The sequence below is a fragment of the Conger conger genome, chromosome 3 (genome assembly GCF_963514075.1).
Source record: "Conger conger chromosome 3, fConCon1.1, whole genome shotgun sequence".
In the NCBI taxonomy this organism is placed as follows: Eukaryota; Metazoa; Chordata; class Actinopteri; order Anguilliformes; family Congridae; genus Conger; species Conger conger.
The window spans coordinates 79,628,416-79,648,848 of record NC_083762.1 but is presented as its reverse complement, the minus strand read 5'-3'; the positions used below and the strand labels follow the sequence as shown (position 1 = coordinate 79,648,848).

Sequence of the window (20,433 nt, the reverse complement as noted above, 5' to 3'; positions counted from 1 at the left end):
GTACCTGCTCAAACATATCAATGTAATTAATCAAGATTAATAATCGAGCTATCTGCGTGCAACATTAATAGCTTTGCAGGTCTGTTGAAACATGTAGGTATGCAGGTTTTTCAGTTACATAAACACCAGTAGTACTATTCTGCAGATACCATTACTTTTTTATGGAAGATATTCTGCTGACTGTTGAATTGGCTGCAGTAATTGCACAATGAGTTTCACCCACATAACCCACTGGGTGAGAGTACTGAGGGAGGCAAAACCAAAACCTGCAATAACTAAAACACTGGACATTAAACTCACTATGTTCAAACTCAAACACTCACGCATGGACACGCACGCACGCACGCATAGACACACACACACACACACACACACACACAGGCACACTCATACACACACACAGTCATGCATACGCACACACACACACACACAGACACACACACACATACATACACACACACACACACAGACACACACACACACCTATACACACTCACAGTCATGCATACGCACACACACTCATAAACACACACACAGTCATGCATACACACACACTCACACACACATGCACACTCACACACTAAAAAACAACCTCATATCATATTTACTCAGTGTACCATCCTAAATGGATGTTGACATATAATAAATATATAATAACATATAATAAATATCTTGCTTAATCATGAACAGCACTTATCAAAGAAACGGGTGACACGGTGCTCCAATTAATGGTTGTTCTTTTTCATGTCATTATTAATAAAACACAGAAAATGTTCCAGACAAGAAGCAGTACATGTATGAGGTGTTGACATATAACAGGGTTAGAATGGCCTTTACAGAGACTCCTATATCCTGTACAGAGACTCCTATATCCTGTACAGAGACTCCTATATCCTGTACAGAGTCCTGTATCCTGTACAGAGACTCCTACATCCTGTACAGAGTCCTGTATCCTGTACAGAGACTCCTATATCCTGTACAGAGTCCTGTATCCTGTACAGAGACTCCTATATCCTGTACAGAGTCCTGTATCCTGTACAGAGACTCCTATATCCTGTACAGAGTCCTGTATCCTGTACAGAGTCCTGTATCCTGTACAGAGACTCCTATATCCTGTACAGAGTCCTGTATCCTGTACATAGACTCCTATATCCTGTACAGAGACTCCTATATCCTGTACAGACTCCTATATCCAGTACAGAGTCCTGTATCCTGTGCAGAGACGCCTATATCCTTTAGCACAGTTCACCTGTCAATCATCCCAGGCTGTGATTGACAGATGGAGAGTTCCGGATGTGGCCCTCCAGGAGAACTGTTATGACTGTCTCTCAGGGGCAGCGGGAAGGCGGGAGGGGGGGTTCGGATTTGGGTGGTTTGGGTACCACAGAGATCATTTCAGATTAAATAGCCCGACCAGCACGGTGTGAAAACAGAGAAGAATGAGACGGAGTGAATGGAGAGGCCATTATCTCCCTCGCTGGGGGCCGCCGGGCTCTGAAACGCCCGCTTTTGTCCCAGTGGAGCCCCTGTGGGGCCGCGGTGGGGTTCGGCCATTTTGTGACGCCGGTAATTGCCCCGTTGTGTCATTTTCCAATGCCACACTGGGAGCTCTGCGCCACAAACGTAGCTGTTGAATGAGGTGTTGCTTTGTTAGGGTTGGAGTGAAAACCTACAGGACGGTAGATCTCCAGGAACAGGGTTGGGCAGCCCTGCTCTAGCTGTTGAATGAGGTGTGCTTTGTCAGGGTTGGAGCGAAAGCCTACAGGACGGTAGATCTCCAGGAGCAGGCAGATGGGCAGGCCCAGCTCCAGGGTGTAGTCGGCTCATGACATCACCGCGACGGCTCAAGCGGACGACATCAGGCGCGGCGATGACGCCCTGCGCCGGCTCTGATCGAATCAGCAGGTGATGGCGGTCTGACGCGGGGGCTGAGCGGAGACTGCCAGCCGCCACGGGAGCTCACGCACACGGCACACTCAGCGCCGGGACAACCGGGGGGGGGGGGGGGGGGCGTAATTTAATGAAACGATCGCCATCCGTTTTCCACGAGGCGCGCGCTGGTGTTCCAGGAGGAGCTGATTGGCGCTGATTGGCTCCGCGCGTTCACGCCGCGTCTCCAGGGGCCGCTACGCGCCCCGTCCCTCACGGGGACCGCTGATCGCCGCGCGTACGACCGCCGTCCGCCGCCGGAGGAACACATCTCTCCTCTCCAATCCGGGCTTTATCCGACTGTGATTGCGCTTCGATTTCCCGAGAGGAGGCGGTGATTAGGAGGCGTCTCAGCGGTGGAGAGAGCGCCCCCCCCCCCCACTTTCTGTAAACCAGAAGAGGACGCAGGAGGCTTCTGCAGCTTTAACCCTTCGAGGCGTGAGATCGCAAACGTGTGCTTATAACGGTCGACAGCGGCTGTCGTCATTTTAAAGATGCCGGCGTGTCATTAACACCAGGTAGGTGCCTGACCGCGTTGAGTCACGTGAGCTTATTCAGCCTTCATGCTACGATAGGACATGGCAATAAAGGTTGTGACCATTTTCAAATGGAACCATTTCAGGCAAACGTTCACCCCCCTACGGGCGTGAGGTCACAAGTAGAGCATGTGATTAGAATTTCCTGAACTGAACATTCCGGTGCTGATGTCACAATCGCTGCTGGTAACTGAAAGCCAAGCAGTTCTAGAACACTGAACACTGAAAACACGAGTGGTAAACAATTCCGGCTGAATGAAAACTTAATTGCTATTGCATTCTGCTAGGGAGTGACAAACTCCTCAATCGGTAAATGGGAATGTCACATGACAATAGAGTAATGCCTTCCATTTCTTCTTCGATTCAATGAGGGTCTTTTATTCTTATTTTTACTAGAGGGCTGCCCGGGGTAATAACCATGTCCAAAAACAAAGAGCCGAGCATTGAGGCACATTATTTCATAATGACGTTCGATCAATCTGTGTGCGAGTGAGGGACAGAGAGGGGGAGAGAGAGAGGGAGGGATGGAGGGATGGAGGGAGAGAGAGAGGGAGGGAGGGAGAGGAGAAAGACGGGGAGATGGACGGAGAGAGCGAGAGAGGGAGGGAGGGGGAGAGAGAGGGAGAGAGAAAGGGAGAGAGAAAGAGATGGAGGGAGAGATGGAGGGAGAGAGAAAGAGAGAGAAGGAGGGAGAGAGGGAGAGAGAAAGAGAGATAAGGACGGAGACAGAGAGGGAGAGAGAGGGGGAGAGAGAAAGAGAGAGAAGGACGGAGACAGAGAGGGAGAGAGAGGGGGAGAGAGAAAGAGAAAGGGAGTTCAGTGGCAGATCTTGCACGATCATCAGCCGGCGCAGGAAATGAAGCGGGCGTGTCGGTGCGATTGATCGGCCGTTCCTCAGCGCTCGCTGCAGGGAGCCGCCTCGGCGGGAGCGACACGCCTCTCCGCACACGAGACCGGAGGGGCCGTCCCTCACCAGGAGCGGCGGAGCGAGTCGGGCCGGGACCCGGAGGAGGTATCCGTCACGTTTACAGGACAGGGGCCCCGCCCGCGGGCGCTCCTGTTCGTCTCCGTGACAGAATACGGGGCGCGCCAGGACGTCGATACTCCTCCAGGCCTCCAGAGGGCGCTAGAGAGCCAGGGCCAGGGGCCACATGTTCGATTGGACTCCAGGCCGAGGGCATCCCAAGCAGACATTTCTCCTTGCAGTGCATGCTGGGAAGGCAAGTCTCCTCATGTTGGGACACTATTTCCGTTATTCTTGCCAAGTCACACAACCCTGCTCCTGGAGATCTACTGTCCTGTAGGTTTTCACTCCAACCCTAATAAAGCACATCTCACTCAACAGCTAGAGCAGGGCCGCCCAACCCTGTTCCATCCCGCAGGTCTTTACTTCCACCAGGGTTGGGCAGCCCTGCCATACGAAACGATGGAGAAACGTCCAGGCCCCCCAGCCTGGCGTCTCCCCCACTCCTCTGCGTCTCGTCTGAGAGATCAGTCTCCGATCGTTTCCCACGTGAAGCCTATTTTAAGCCCGGCCTCCATCAGGGCGGAGGATGATTGGCAGGCGGCTCTCTGTGACCCCCGTGCGCTGAGCTACATGGGGCCGCCGCTTTGAGGGGAACGAGAGGCGGAACGCGGGGCCGCCTGATTGCGTTCGTCTCGTGTCCCAGATCCCGCGTCGACGAGGGCTCGTAATGCCCCTCTCCCGCTGCGGACCCCGTAGATCCTCTTTAACACGCGGGTCCTCTCCCTGATCCCACGCGGCCCCAAATCCCCCAGTTCCTACAGACCACCCTTCCGTCTCAACTCGCTTTTTTTTTTTTTTAAATGTTTTTTAGGCCTTTTTCAGCTTTTTTGGACAGTATATAGAGACAGGAAGAATGGGAGCGAGAGAGAGGGAAAGACATGCGACAAATTGTCAGACGGTCGGATTCGAACCGCCGACGTCGCGGCTCGCAATGAGCATGCGGTCGGTGCTCTGCTGGCTGCACCACCGAGACACCCCATCTCAACCCAGCCTTCTCCGAGAGACTGTCTCTCCACCTCCCGCCCGTCTCTGTCTTTTCTCCCGTCTGTCTCTGTAGGAAAACGGGTCTTTACACACTGCTGTGCCTTGCCTTTGTTGTCTTTATACACCCAAAGCAATCAACTACAAACGCTGAAGAGAAGCACCACCACACAGTTGGCAACACTTTCCAAGAAGGTTACACGGACTGGCATTAGCTAACATAGTTGTTAATTAATGACAGAGAAGTCTGTTTATGTATTTATACTGTCATTAATTCATCGTAACAAATACATTAGATATTGCCAATTCATATTGGAATGAAAAAAGCAGTTAACATATCTGCTAATGGTTAACTAACTATAAGTTTATCCTATTAATGTAAAAATATTCATATAAGGAATATATTAGTAAGCTGTTCTCCAATGATGTCTCTCACAAGATGTTTCTGTCCGCAGAACTGCTGCTCACTGGATGTTTTTTGTTTTTTTGCAGCATTCTCTGCAAACTCTAGAGACTGTTATGCGTGAAAATCCCAGGAGATCAGCAGTTTCTGAGATACAAAAACCATCCTGCCTGGCTTTTCCCCATGCTGATGGTTTATGTGAACATTAGGTGAAGCTCCTGACCCTACATGATTATATGCATTGCACTGCTGCCACACAATTGGCTGATTAGATAATCGCATGAATAAGTAGGTGTATAGGTGTTCCTAATAAAGTGCTCAGTGAGGGTATATTTAGCTTCTTCAGGCCCAGAATAAAATGTCACCAAAATCAAAAAGATATCTTGACATTTCAACCCCCTGGCGGCATGCTCTCTCCCCAGGTGTTTGTGACCCTTTAAAGTGTGTGTGCGTCCATGTGTGTGTGTGTGTGCGTGTGAGTATGTGTGTGTGTGAGTGTGTGTGTGTGTGTGTGTGAGTGTGTGTGTGTGCGCGTGTGTGAGTGTATGTGAGAGTGTGTGAGAGTGTGTGAGTGTATGTGAGTGTATGTGAGAGCGTGTGAGAGTGTGTGAGTGTATGTGAGTGTGTGTGTGTGTGTGTGTGTGCGTAGCCCTGGTGTGTGTGTGTGTGTGTGTGTATGTGTGTGTGTGCGTAGCCCTGGTGTGTGTGTGTGTGTGTGTGCGTAGCCCTGGTGTGTGTGTGTGTGTGTGTGTGTGTGTGCGCGTAGCTCTGGTGTGTGTGTGTGTGCGTGTGTGTGCGTAGCCCTGGTGTGTGTGTGTGTGTGTGTGTATGTGTGTGTGTGCGTAGCCCTGGTGTGTGTGTGTGTGTGTGTGCGTAGCCCTGGTGTGTGTGTGTGTGTGTGTGTGTGTGTGCGCGTGTGCGGAGGGTGATGAACCCCTACCCCTTGTGACCTCTCTCCTATCTCCGTTCTGTCAGTAAAACCAAAGAAGAAGAAAGAAGCGCAACAGAGACACAACGACGGCGATCTGGGAACTATGGCGACGGGACATTTACAGTAACGCGGGTAACCAGGACTCATAAAGCGGGACCAGACCCATTGACTGCGGCGGTTTCCGGGACTTTAAGGTCTGACCACAATGAGCGCACACAACGGGAGGCTCTCTAAGCCCGTCCTATAAGCCCGTCTTCTCTGCGGTTACACAACAAGGCCCAGGCATCCCCCAGCTTAGCGTCTCTCCCTTCGACCCCCCGGATCTGTGAGTCTCCGTCATAAATGAGAATTAGAGATTCAATACACGCATTACATTTACATTTCATTACGACCATACTGAACTGATTATCCACATAATAAAACAGATATTTCATTTCAGGCCTTGTGGTTATCTTACCTTTGAAATGTTCCCTGCTCAGCTGAGCTCGATGCCTTTGTGCGCTTGCTAATTCAGGGGCTCAGACCGTTCTGCTACTCTGTAAAGTGTCTTTGCGGCAGTCCTCTGTAGAAATTGCTATACAAACACAATTGAGTTGAACATAACTGAATGCAGCTCTGGGCCTTGTTTCACAAAGTAGGATTACCGAGCTAGCTGAATAAGTGCACCGAGTAAAACCCGGAACCCTCGTAAAATTGGAACACGGACTGAAGTAAAAAGAGCCGTTCCGGGTTTTACTCAGTTATCCAACCCTGACATGCGTTCTGGACGGCTAACGTTAGCGCGTACCATTTCATGACACTGCTGTGACATCACAGTACTGGACGGAACACTCGCCGAGTTCAGCGAGAACGGAAAAACCCCGTGAACTTTCGGTTCCTGTGTTCCGTTGGAACACCAAATGGAGAGACGGCCAATCGGATGTGTCGTTTCACAGACGGGCGAGGGCACATCACTGCCGTTTAGTACCCCACCCGCCTCACGACCACAATCTACTGACCACTAATGAACTGGGGAGAGAACAAGCTTCTCCGCGATGATTAACTTTTACAGCCCTCAAAGAGTACAACCCCATGAGCCAGTGATAAAGCAGGGGCATTAGAGGCGTTAAGCGGGTCCCGTAATCTCTGCCTTTTATTGTCATCGGAATGCACACGATGTGTTGAAGCACCGTTCGGTGTTTCCATATGTGCGGCAGCAGCGGGTAGAAAATAGATAACCGTTTAAGGGCCAGTCAGTCTATTCCCCCTCTCAGCTGACATCCACATTCAATTACCTGTGCGGATGGATTTAACAGACTTTCAGTTAGAAAGAGAGAGAGAGAAAGAGAGACAGAGAGAGAGAATGAGGTGGAGAGAAGGAGAGAGTGAAAATGACAGGGAGAGAGAGAGGGGGGAGGTAGTGATTAATAGTGAGATGGAGAGTTAGAGAGAGTGAGAGAGTGTGAGTGAGACCAAGAGAATGAGGGGGAGTGATATGGAGAGAGACAGGTAGAAGGAGAGAGAGTGAGAGATGGAGAGGGGGAGAGGTAGGAGAGGGAGGGAGAGAGAGATAGAGAGGGGGAGAGGTAGAAGGAAAAGGAGAGAGAGAGAGAGAGAGGGGGGAGAGCAAGTAGAGGTTGTGTCATTATGCGGATTTTAATGGCACACAGTGCAGCACTACCTGTCATGGTACCTGTCCACAGAGCCTCCTCTCTTAGCCCTGCTGTGTCATGTGACGCATACATCCCAGAATGCCGTTCTGCCTCGCGACTGTCCATTGTCAGTAATGTGAGTGTGCCCTGGATAAAAGCAGTGTTCAGCCCACACACACACACACACACACACAAACCAGCCCTCTCTCTCACACACACACACACACACACACACACACACACCAGCCCTCTCTCTCTCACACACACACACAGTTATCGCTCTCTCTCTCTCTCACACACACACCAGCCCTCTCTCTCTCTCTCTCTCACACACACACACACACACCAGCCCTCACACACACACACATAATTCAGCTGCCGGGTTTCTGTGTAGAACGGATGACTAATAAAGTGTATCATTTCTAAGAAAGAACAGAGAACAAAGGTTTGTCTTTAACGTACGCACTTTTCATTCACACTTTTATAAAAATGAGAATGGAGCTGTTCACTCACTGCGTTCCCTTCCTCTGCCTCCATAGACTTCATGGTAACACTTTACTTGAACCCATCACCATAAATCTGACATAACACTGTCATACAGCTGACATAACACTGTCATACACCTGACATAACAGCCATAACAAAATGGCATAACAGATGATATCAGCTGAAGTCAAATGATATAAAAAGTATGTCACACTTTTTGACAGATGTTATGGTCAGATAGATATCAGAATTGTCATGTCATCTGACATAACCTGTCTGTTGTGACAGTGTTATGTCAGCCTTATGGTCAGGGGTAAAGTGTTAGCAATTCTATCATACTAGAAATTCTCCAAGCCCTATACATGGATTCACTTGCCATTTAAGGGGTAGGTTTCCTCAAAATTATACAGTGTGACCACTAAATTTGTTAACCATTATACAAAAACTATTATAGTGAGCTACCATTTAAGTTCTGACACACACACTCATAATGTTATTTATTTTTCCCAGAGCGACAATATGTATGAATAATGCTTTTTCTCCGCCTGGTTCCAATTTCCAGCAAAATGGCAATAGCTCCAGCATAATTTATTATTACTGAGTGAGTTTAACTTTAATATAAATAAGGGCATGTGAGCCTTATTATCGCCTTTAGCATAATTATGTTTAAAAGAGTGCTTTACTTTAAAGTTCATATTGAGATAAACACACCAGCCATTTCCAGTGCATTCATATTTTTAAAGGGACTCTTGAGGATACAGTGAATCAGCCATAATATCGCCGTATATTCCAGCACAGCCAACATTTGACAGGTTTCCTGATGCAAATTGTTGCCTCTACCGCTCAACATTTGTGCTACCGTGTCACATTAAGCTCTCTAGTCTCTGCATAGTGCCGCGGTGTGCACGTCTGAGGTGCGCTCAAGATCGCTAACGTCAGCTAACCTTCGCGAACATATTCAAACTTTTTTCGGTTCGCCACGACCGTTAGCTAACGTTAGCTAAAGTATTTGAAAAGGTAATGTGCCGCAAACAGAAATGGCTGCCGACGGGGAATAATTTGTTCTTACCTTAATCACAGATAAACAACGAATCAGCTAGCTGGCATTGTTAAATCTAAATCGCGTCCATTTTGTATTCAAAATGCGTTGGTGGCTAACTAAATGGAATGTTCATTTAAAATCGTTGAACAGTAACGGGTTTGCTGAAAACATAGTTTGGCGTGAACGTGAACGCCGTCTTGAACGCGCCTCTGCTCTCTGAGAGGCCCAGAACACACCAGCACCACGGACAGCTCTCAGACAAGGCTTTTAAAGAGGATAGCTCCCGGTCTGGGGTTTATTAGATTCGTTCGGTTGGTGCTTTCGATTGATCCAGGCAGTTTTGAAGTATATATGTGACATTATATTACAGTCATTTAGCTGATGCTTTTATCCAAAGCGACTTACAGTTGATAAGGCTGGAAAACTGTTAAGGGTTAAGGGCCTTGCTCAAGGGCTGGACTGATCTTATCGTGGCTACACCGGGGCTATAGACTAGTGGCTAGAGGCATTCCTCTTAGGTATAGAGGTTTCGAATGGCTTTCCATCTTTACAATGTGCTACCTTAGCTACCTTAATGACATTGTTACGATGTGACAAAGTTAAAATCTGGGTCAAAAATCAACCTTAACTTCTCAATTAAATGTGTTCACAGGTATTACAGGGTTAACTGGCTGTCACTGCCCCGTTCCCAAGCTTTGGAGCCAAAAATAAGGATCTCAGGCCGATCCTGGTTTAATCTTAAAAAGCCGCCTGGAATCCTGGATTGAACATCCTGCAGACAGTTCAGACCGGGGCACTCGTTATGGTCCACACCGCGTAAGAGTGACAGGTTGGGCTGCGCTTGCAAACGCTCTGTTCTAGAGGCAGGAGATAAGACGATAACAAGACAGGGACCGAGATACAGCTTTGGGGAACAAGACAGGAAATAGGAGTGTGACCGCAGGAAGAGATACCCGCAGACACACAGAACTGGCTGTCGGATCGGTGCGACTCCAACCAGGTCAGAACTGTATTCACAACCCCAACCCCAGTCTCTACGGCAGTGGTCTCCAACCCTGGTCCTGGAGAGCTACAGGGTCTGCTGGCTTTCGTCGTTACCCTGCCCTTAACTGTAATCAACCGCTCTAACTGATTAATTAATTCACCTCACCTGATTACCTGAGTCTCAGCACGGTGCTGATTTTAAGGTGAAAACAAAAACCAGCAGACCCAGTAGCTCTCCAGGACCAGGGTTGGAGAGCCCTGCTCTAAGGCAAGGGGTCAGTTAAAATAGCGTGATCTGCTGCTTCAAAGGCTGAGCTAAGGTCAAACAACGAAACCCTCTCCCCGGGTCCATATTTGACCTGGGTCAAATACGTAATAGATTTGGATTCAAATACTTTTCTGTGCTCTACCGAGCTTGTCTGGTGTATTGGACCAGATGAAATGCCCTCATAAACATGTAAACCCCGCCTTCTGTGCATCTTGGTCGGCTCAACTGTACCAGGCAAGATCAATCGAGCACAGAAAAGTCTTCGAAAGGGAAACTGTTACGTATTTGGCCCCGGTCCAGTTCTGAACAAGAGAGGGACTTCCTGCAGCAATGGGTCTCGACGTGGTGACGAGCCCTGTAGTCTAGCATCGATTTCTGGCCACGGCGGGGTTGACTTTGGCTGGCAGCCCCACACAGAGGTGTAGAATTGGCTGCAGTGCCCGTTTTGGGAGGGCATCGGTCAACAGAGCCGTCTCCTTCCCTCTGTGAAAGAATAGCTCACCCGGTGGATCAGGTGCCTGTTCTGCACATTAAGTGCGCTTCTCGGACACAACGGGTGCAATTTCGGAAATGCTAATAAAAATGTGTCCTTGTTTCCTTCACTTGCCTCCTATTCAGAAGTACGGGGGGAGGAGACGAGTGAAGGAGAGCAGGATGCATTTCTCGAGTATTGAGACGCACGTGCGGAACAGCTGCTGTAGGGCATTGTGGGATACGGCCGTAGGTGGCCTGGGAGGATTCGGCAGCTCGCGCCTGTTCTGTTCTGTTCTGTTCTAACATCTCTTTAATTAGCGCTCCCTATGACATCACAATAGGGTGGCGCGACTCCATCTGGGATCGGACATTCCACACCAGGAGAACCCTGAGGGAACGCCGAGGGAACGCAGAAGGGAACGCAGAAGGGAATACGATCAGGAACGTGGACTACAGGGCTCTGCAGTGCCCCCATTTTTGGAATATTTTGCTCCTGAAAACTGATGTGTGCTCCCAGGAGACATGGATCAGGAGCACGTCTGGATGAATGGGGTGTAGTAGTGCGCTACTAGACGCTTCTTGGGAAAATGTTTGTGTAGAGTTTGTGTGGACTATATCCCTGCTTTTAAAATGTGAGAAAATCTATTTTAAAAAAGCTTCTCGATATTCTTATTCTATACTTCTCACGGTGTGGCGTAGACGTGCTAAATTAAGTTTAAACATTATAACACTGATAATGGCGGTTAGTATTTCATACGCTGCACAAAAACAGGTTTTTTTTCCTGAAGAGAAAGCTGGTATTTTTTTGGGTGCGTATTATACAGCAGACAGTGAAAGCTGTAACACCGAGATGATTGACATTTCAGTATCACAGCGCTGATGTGCCATACGTCTCAGCGCTGTTCGTATATGCATCATATCCGGACCGGTTTCTCACTGCGAAAACCGCCCGAGGCAGTGATGTGCTCCAGGTTATACGGACGGTTATGCTGTAACGCACTGGCTTCACCAGGGCCGGCACGAAACACAACACACTGCGTTCCATTCAATCGTTCATTCACCGTGACGTCCTCGATGATTGCTTTAAAGAGCAATCATTATACCAAGATGTCTGCAGGGAAGCTTTTGATTCGTACTTTAATCACCAAATAGAGTCAATTGATTGAGAGCTCATGACCTTTGCTTTCACTCGAACAGGCTCCTAATTCAGCAGGATCACTCAAAGGCAAAACGATCAGAAGCGATGTAATTATAAAAGCCAGTTTATGGACCAGTGTCGCTTGACTGGAATGGCAGAACGTTCATGAAAGTTTTATTGTCGCCTGGCGTGGACTGTGGTCATTATTCTTAGCAAAAGTTATAAACGCACTCCATTCGCCAGGGTACAAACCAAACGCCTCTGCGATCAGCGACATCCATTGCACATCGTCAGTCTCAGACATGCCCTGCCGCAGGATTAGGAACTGGCCTTTAGGAATGTGGTATAGGACGGAAGGCTAACATTGATAACTGAGTGTAAAAAACAGGGTATAGGAGGGAAAGCTAACATCATTAGCTGAGTGTAAAGAACATGGTATAGGATGGAAGGCTAACATCATTACCTGAGTGTAAAGAACATGGTATAGGAGGGAAGGCTAACATCATTACCTGAGTGTAAAGAACATGGTATAGGAGGGAAGGCTAACATTGTTAGGTGAGTGTAACGAACATGGTATAGGAGGGAAGGCCAACATCGTTAGCTAGCAAGAGAGCTACATCCAGGCATGGGCCATATGACGGACTCAATCAAGCAGAATCACACTCTCCTGGTTCTGGCCGGTATTTATGAGTGACAGGAGAATGGGAGAGGAGACGTCTCATTTTAATAAAGCGCTGAATCAGCTCCCCTCTCCAAAACCCCCTTATGCAGCAGAAACAAAGCGAGGGCCCCCGCATACCCACAGGCACTGTTGCTGGGGAAAGCGGCCAGGTTACTGAAGGATGAACACACACTCACACCTGGGCACCTGGCTAGTGCTTCCTGCTAATGTCACTCCGAACAGGAAGTGATGCGTACACTCGCCAATTTTTTATTTATTTTTATTTTTTGCGCAGACAGCTCCCCGCTGTGTGTGTCACATCCGCGCTCTATAAATAGGGGCCGTTCCCGGTTTGGGAGTGTACGTGATTCAGGCTCAAGGTGCGATGCAGAGCGCCCGGAGCCCGTGCACGAAACCACCGATTGATACGCGCCGTTAAAAAGCCCTGCCGACAACAGCAACACAACCGCCAAAGCCTCTTTAACAGCGGGGCCCGCTCAAAACAAGCCACTTTCATTAAGCCGCCTCGCGCACGACACGAACTGACACTGACACACATTCCGGCGTATGCGTTATGGAAAATGAATGCGCTGTTTGTTCCTAACTAACGAGGGGATGATTAATGCATGTTCCATTTCCTATACCGATAACGCAGACCGCGTACCTCCAAGACGCATTATTGAGCGTATTGATCTGACCTTAAAAAAGTGGGTCCCTCGCACAAGCGTGGAATAGCTCTATATTTAGTGTTGCGGTTCAGTGCCCGTCCCCCGTCCCCCCCACCTCTCTGTCAGGGCTGGAGGCCAACAGGAGATTTTGACATCTGCAAGAGTTAATTATAAGGGCTGGAAACGCTGGAGGTGTGTAATTAGCGCGCTCGCTCCGAACGGTCATACGGTGGGACACGTCGACCGTTCCGTGTAAATGTTCATCTGAATTATTATTCTCCCTTTCTGTTGTTGTTGTTGTTGTTGCTGTTGTGGTTGTCGATGTAATTTTAAGCGCATCGCATCCTTGCGTTTCATTAACACACGGTAGGTGCCGTGCTGAGTTGCGGGAGCTTTGAGGCCGTTTATGCTAAAACAAGATGTGAGCATTGGAAATTAACCACTTCGGACAGACATTAACGCTTTGAAGACGTGAGGTCACAAATACGTACTTAGAATGATCTTAACTGAACATTCTAATGCTGATGTCACAATCGCCGCTGGTAATGGAAAGCAACGGAGCTCTAGAACGCCGACTTAGAACGTTGGAGAACAAAAAAAATAATAAAACACTTCAAAGGGGTTACAAAAAAACCAAAACACATTCACTCTAAACCACACTGTGTGGCTGTGATAGGCTGGATGCGGGCCCAGTCCGACATTAACCCACGCAGGGCTGGTTTCATGTGCGATGATGACGAGGGCCCTTTGTGTGCAGTGGGTACTGGGTCCACATGGGTGCTAGGAGGGGGGGGGGGGTATTGGAAGGAGGGGGGTTCAGCTAATGCACAGACCTCGCAGACTCTGACTAATTGCACAGATTCCCTGTCGGCATGCGCGGGGAGATTCCAGATCACTGCTGCACCAGAGGAGAAGTGTGAAAGAGCCATTGTGTGAGAGAGGCGAGAGAGTGGAGAGAGAGAGAGAGAGGGGGGGGGGATGAAAAGGAGGAGGGGAAGGAGGAGTACAGAGCAGAATGAAGGTGGTGGGGGGGAGAAGAGAGAGAGAAATAGAGAGGAAAAAAGAGACTACTTTCACATCAAACGGCAAAAATGCCAGCTACCGTCTCCAAAAGGATGGCTTCTTTGCTTTGCCTTGTCACGTTCCGCACTGGAGGCTGATGCCACCAAAATCCCGGCTAATTGCAAGCATCGTCGTTCTCACTGCACACGGCAAAACCACATTTTACCTTGTGTGTGCACAGTTGTGTGTTGAATAGTTTAAGAGTGAAGGAATTGCTCACAATACTGAACTTGAGCCTTTTCTATTAAGACAGGTGGAAATTTGATAGATTGGCTAAATTAACCACAAGGAAAACAAAATCTATCTTTTCATGCTGAGAATGTCACGTATCATTTGAGAGAGCATTTCTCCAATGTCAAACCGAATTCATTTATCATATTTGTTTACATCCCAACGTAATAGGCATAATGTATATTCCATATGCGCGGGGAATTATCTGAAATAGATGTTATGGGTGGCGGGCCTTCCAAGCAATCAAAACCCAACTAGCAAAAATCGAAAATGGTAATAACAAGCTGTCGGGGTTTCAATTAAATCTCTGCTGCGCGGAAGGACAATATGCGGCGTAGACATGTCCAGATTTACGGAACCGGGAGAGCGCCCAATGTACACAACAGCATCTGCGCGTTCACGCCACGATCAGCTCACAGAAACGCACCCCGCGCTGAGCCGGGGGCCCCGCCCCTCTGGCATGTCCGTCCGGACGAGAGCAGCCAGCGTCTGCCTCTCCCAAAGCCAGCGAAATCTCAGCGCCAATTGAGCAATCCCGCCTCCCCCGCCAAACACCGCGAGGCAGACCGCTTCTCCGGATTATATCGAAACTATGGAAACGTTGGGCGCGGAGATGCAAATCAGCAACACAACAAATCAGAGAAGTATTACATAGTACACTGGCCAAGCAGTTATGAACTCCACTCCTCTTTCTCAAAAGTGTATTTTCAGAGCCAAATGCCGAATTAATTTATCCACACTGCAGTGTTTTCAACGCGGCTCTCTGCGTTGTGACTTCGTGTCATTGGACATTTCTAATGCCTCCTAACAGGACTCAAACAACCACTGATGCCCTATCACCTCGGTGAGATTACAAGATCCCCCGCCCCCTGACATTATATGAACCACTTTTCAGAAGCACGTTATTAATTCTGTAAAATGGCTGCACGATTCAAAGGTGTTACTCCGAGAGTAAAGAAGGCTTATACCTACTGGGAAAACGGCCATATGGCAGCCTTATTAAAATGATTATAAAACCTAGAGCACGCTGGCCTGCGTGCGTTTACGGCGCTCAAATCAACGTGCTTCCATAGCTACGTCCTACACACGGAACAAAAATAATAATAATTTAAAGACGCGACATACTGTTTGCAACAAAACCTATAGAATATCTGACCGCGTAATTGCCCTATTGTCGACGTATGCCAAACACTGACTACTATCTAACAGCAAAGGGGCGGCAGCTCGTTCATCCCACATCAATCTAAATGCAGTGAAGCGGCTTGGGTCTCACTTATCGCGGGAGAGGATGCGCGAACGGCTGGTTGAGATGCGATTGGATCAGCCGCGGCGCGCTCGCTCGCTGCAGCCGTAGATAACGCTTTCATCCGTCAGTCAGGCGTAAATGGTTCAGGCGATACTCGCTCGCCTGGCTCTCAAAGGGAAGATCAAAATGCCGTACTGCACAATATTAATGATCAGCGCCATCGCTGCGATAAAAGGCCCGGAATTCCCTGGAGCTGCCTTGCGATATCGTTTTACAAGGCCTCTCGTCAAAGTTTTTCCCTCACGGATGGTAGACTGTTTTATGTTCGTTTCTTGTTTTACTGCTACTGAGACATTGGCAAAAAAACACATTTAAATGAGTGTTTCAGAAATTGGGCAATCGAACAATGGAACTGCGTTGAACGGCAAACTCGGTATCGCCCGGACCGTTGGATAGGGGGCACGTGGGCCCTGCCACGTGCATCGCCATCCCAACGGGGTTGTCACCTGGACCCGAACCATCTCCAAGGCAACGGTCCACAATCTTATCTGAAAAGAGCCAGTTTGGGCGCAGGTTTCCGTTTCAGCCCATCAATAAGATACCCAATTAAACTAGATAACTAATCGCGGTCTTCAATCAATACCACGCCAAGTAGAACCGGTGGTTCCAATACTCAATAAAAGGTATCCTCCTTTCCTCCGCTCCTCTCTTCTCCCCCATACTTCCAGGTAGAAGAAGGAGACTAGTGGAGGGAAGGTGGATACATGTTTTCAAGCCTGTTCCCACGCCAGCCCTTTCTGGGTACGATTGAGGACCCCAGCTCCACGGTGTCACCTGAGAGACTGAACGCAGGCCCAGCGTCACAGAGTACCTGACCCCCCTGTTGCCAGCCATCGACACGGACATTGTCCTCTTTGTCATGTTGTGTGGTGCTGAAGTTAAAATCCACCTGAACGTAATGGTACTACAGTCTGCGTTACTGTCGTTGGCTATACTGTAGGCCACGGCTCTAGTTTGGTTTAAAATAAGGCAGTCTCTCCAGAATCTACATTTGTGAAATGCTTATGTTCCCATGTTATTCCACAATATTGAACATGGGTTTGCATGTGTCGGGCGAAATGAACAGTATTGGTGCTGTAAGCACAGTGATCAGCCTTCAAGGTAACAGTTGTATGCTATATCCTGGTTCCTGACAAACACTGAAAATGTTGCTAATAATTAGATAATGAGAATTTATTAACAACTAACCAATTTTTTTTTCTGTTGACGAACAACAGTTCTGATCTCGAATTGCCCGGCGCATTTCAGCACTCATCTCGATGTGGGGTTCCACACCCCTGGTCCCGGAGTGCTGCCGGCTCTGCTGCCTTCCATTGTTAGTCTGCTCTTAATTAATCAATTAGAGCAGCTGATGACATCGTTAACGAACATCACCTGGCTACTTGGGCCTTAATTGGGCGCTGACTTTGCGGGGGGAACAAAAGCCCCGTGGCTCTCCGGGAGCGCGCGGGGCTGCAGACACCTGCTATATCTGTATTCTGCTTACAGATACACATCTCCACTTCAACCGCACGGCGTCCGGCCACCTGCCGAGCGCGTTGGAGGAATCCGAGCGCCAGGCGGTCACACTAAAAGAAACTGTTCCGGAACTTTGGATCAAATTCGCCTCAAGCGAATTCATATTGTGAGTTCTCGGCGAGCGAAACTTTATTTTAATTAAATGTGCAAGGACTATTGCCCTGTTCCATATTTCCCCACTGGACAATAAAGACAACAACAAAAGAAAAAGAAGAAGAAGAGTAAAGCACTGAATGTGGCGTTCAGATAAAAATTAATTACGATATCGTTCAGCAACGCCACGTGACTTCAGTAATTTATAGCTCATTGTGAACAGTGCGCAGCGGAGATGACAGGGCATTGTTGGTGGCGACATTTTCCGCGACCGTAACGATGAAACAAAAGACATGGCGTGAAATTAGGAAGGGAAACTGAAATTGACGATAAAATAAGAAGTTACTTACGGGTGCCATCGAATCGAGTGGCTATGGTGTCCAGGAACGTGTTCTGCGGGGCCAGCAGTCCTCTCATCACCGGCATCCTGGTCCGGGTAGAGGGGGCTCTCCGGGCACGGCGCCCCGGGCCAGTCGATTCGGTGTCAGACCCGAAACCGGGCAGGAATCTGGAGGTACCCGGCGCGCATCCTAGCCCCTGGAGGAGCGCGCCGATCCGAGACACGCGTGGCTCCACTTTGACACCGGGGTTGTGAGCATATCCTTCAAGGGGAAACGGGCATGTCACGCCGTAGACCCCCTAAGCCAAGGGGATCTGCCCGTCGATCCAAAGTTTCTTTATGTACAACGGGTAGAGGAGCAATTAAAAACAAATAAATAAATAACATCAATTACAACAACAACAGCAAAAAACTAGCGGTGTATCCACTTGGTCTTCTGTAAAGTGCCGGAGTGTGTTCCACGGCAAGTTTTTGGTGGCGCTGCCTCTGCTACAGTCTTCAAAAGCGATCTTCTTTTCGAAGGTACGGTCTACAAGGCTGTCTACCTCTCCCTTTCTCACTCGCTCCCTCTCTCTCTCTCTCCCCTCCCTCTCCCACTCTTTCTAGGCGGCTCTCGTTGCTTGGTTGCTCTTTAGTCGCTGCCTCGCGTCACGTGGTGTCTCCGGGGGGCTCGCGCGAAGGCGGATGCTCCATGCGGGAGGTGACGGGGTTTGGTGACTGTCGACCCCGGGAGGAACCTCGGGTAACTCGCTGTCAGTGAAAAGGGTTTTTTCGCTCTTTACGTTCTGGTGCCTTATAAAAAGCCTTCTACAAGACACCTCCTACGCACATGAGATGAATTTAAAATACACCTAGCCTATATAAGGATAGGCACAAGAAAAAAACGCGTATGGTCAACGATAAAATTGCTTAATAATAATACAACTATCTATAAAATTCTAGTCCAACTGTCCACTGCTCCTCGTCAGGTTTTCCCCCTTCACTTTTCACATTAAACAATTATAACGGAATTCTCTTCCAGTTTTTCAGGATCTCCTGGATTTCCTCCACCGTTGACGGTTTAAACAGTTGACGTTCAGCGGTTTAAATCGTGGACATCCAGGGAGAGGGCTCCGAGAATCTGAATTGATATTCGAAGCGCATTGTTCCGCTCGCCATGAGCGGCTCCATTACGGTTTCTTTGCATTGGAGGCTCAATACAATGCCGTAATCAAATCTGTTTCCCCAATAGGCTACGCGCCGTCCACATTAGCTATCGTAATACAATAAGACTCACAAAAGCAATAAATTGGATTCAGGGATACACAATGAAATGACTTGAAACGCTTGGAAATATAAAGACTTGAGACATAAATTGCTGGAAACATACAATGACTTTTAAGACTAACCAGATTTTCAGTTGTTTATGTCTGCAACTCTTCCCCCGATATTATATCCAGTTCAATCGCCACGTACTGCTGCAGATTTTTTGTTTCGTAAACTAGCTCATATGTCAATCTTAAAGAAACTTTTATAAGTTTTGCAGACTTAGGTGTTTTGTCACCGAAAGAAAACCAACAACAAGATTGGAGGTTTTAAGAGCGATTCTCTTGGACTTACGAGACACGATACATTTCTTCCCTTCATCGATTGTGCGACGGCACCCGCGGAGCGAACTCTTCTTTTATTGCCATAACGCCATTAAAATATTCGTCGAGTTAATCTAATGTAATCCTAAATTAATTCGTTTCTCATAAATACTGCGTGAAATTATTATTTCGTTCATCGGTTATAAGCGCCGCGTTTTTTATGTAACTCCTCATCTCCAGAAGAAAACGTCGAAGTCATGGAGACGTCTGCCTGGAGCCGTGTCGCGCACTGGGAGCGCGCGCACCTGCCGAGCTTTGGGACCGTCCCCACCACCACCTGGGCGAAGGCGCACAGGTAATGAGGTGTAGATTGTGTAGGGGGCATACACAAACACAATTGTGCGCGGGAAATTGCCCGAAGTCAATTTAAGCGTTGATGTGCAAATGCGCCGAGGTTTTCTAAACGAGATGGGATCGTCAACTGAACTGCAAATTTGCGGAACAGAGTACAAAAGGCCCATGATGTAATTCAGTAAAAGATACGGGCTCGCGCTCATTTAAATAGATTGTAACAGGAATACTAACAGGAGTAAATTAGGTGTGCGTAATTCATAGCTGCTAAAATGCATTAAAAAGCAATTATGTTTTATTAGTAACATGTACATAAAAAAAATAACTTTTATATTGCGTAAATTGACATGGAGCACCAAATCTTATCTATAAACCTCCCCTCCGTTGTATTGCCATTTTGTTTAACTTTTTCCTCGTAAAATAGGAAATTGCGCCATCGGCTGGACAATACAATGAACTGCAGGAAAAGGCGAGCATCGCTGGGCTGAATGGCCTGTTCTCGCCATTACCGTTTGTTACGTTATGTCTCTCGTATCCTTAGAGAGGTGGTCCTGGCGAGCTACGGGATCTGCTGGTTTTTTGTTTTCACCTTAAGATCAGCACGCTGTTGAGACCCAGGTACTCAGGTGAAGTGAGTTACCTGTGTAATCAGCTGTTCTAATTGATCAAAGACGTGCATAGTAAAAACGGGACCAGGGTTGGAGACCACTGCCTTAGAGAAAAAAAGGTTAGTTCAGGAATGGGCAACTCCAGTCCTGGAGGGCCGGTGTGTGTGCAGGATTCTACTGCCACCAGTTACCCTGGC

The 20,433-nt window shown here is 48.3% G+C and overlaps 2 protein-coding genes across 2 annotated transcripts in view; one reads left to right on the top strand and one right to left on the bottom strand.

The window, feature by feature from the left end:
• kcnh3 (potassium voltage-gated channel, subfamily H (eag-related), member 3) overlaps positions 1 to 18,482 on the bottom strand; it is a 161,781-nt gene extending 143,299 nt beyond the window's left edge. Inside the window, 1 exon segment of the mRNA XM_061234144.1 lies at positions 17,720 to 18,482. Coding sequence (XP_061090128.1) covers positions 17,720 to 17,795 — 76 coding nt within the window. The 5' untranslated portion in view covers positions 17,796 to 18,482.
• The window catches only part of mettl21a (methyltransferase 21A, HSPA lysine), a 201,695-nt gene that overhangs the window by 40,564 nt on the left and 140,698 nt on the right, over positions 1 to 20,433 (top strand). The gene's annotated exons all lie outside the window — the stretch shown is intronic.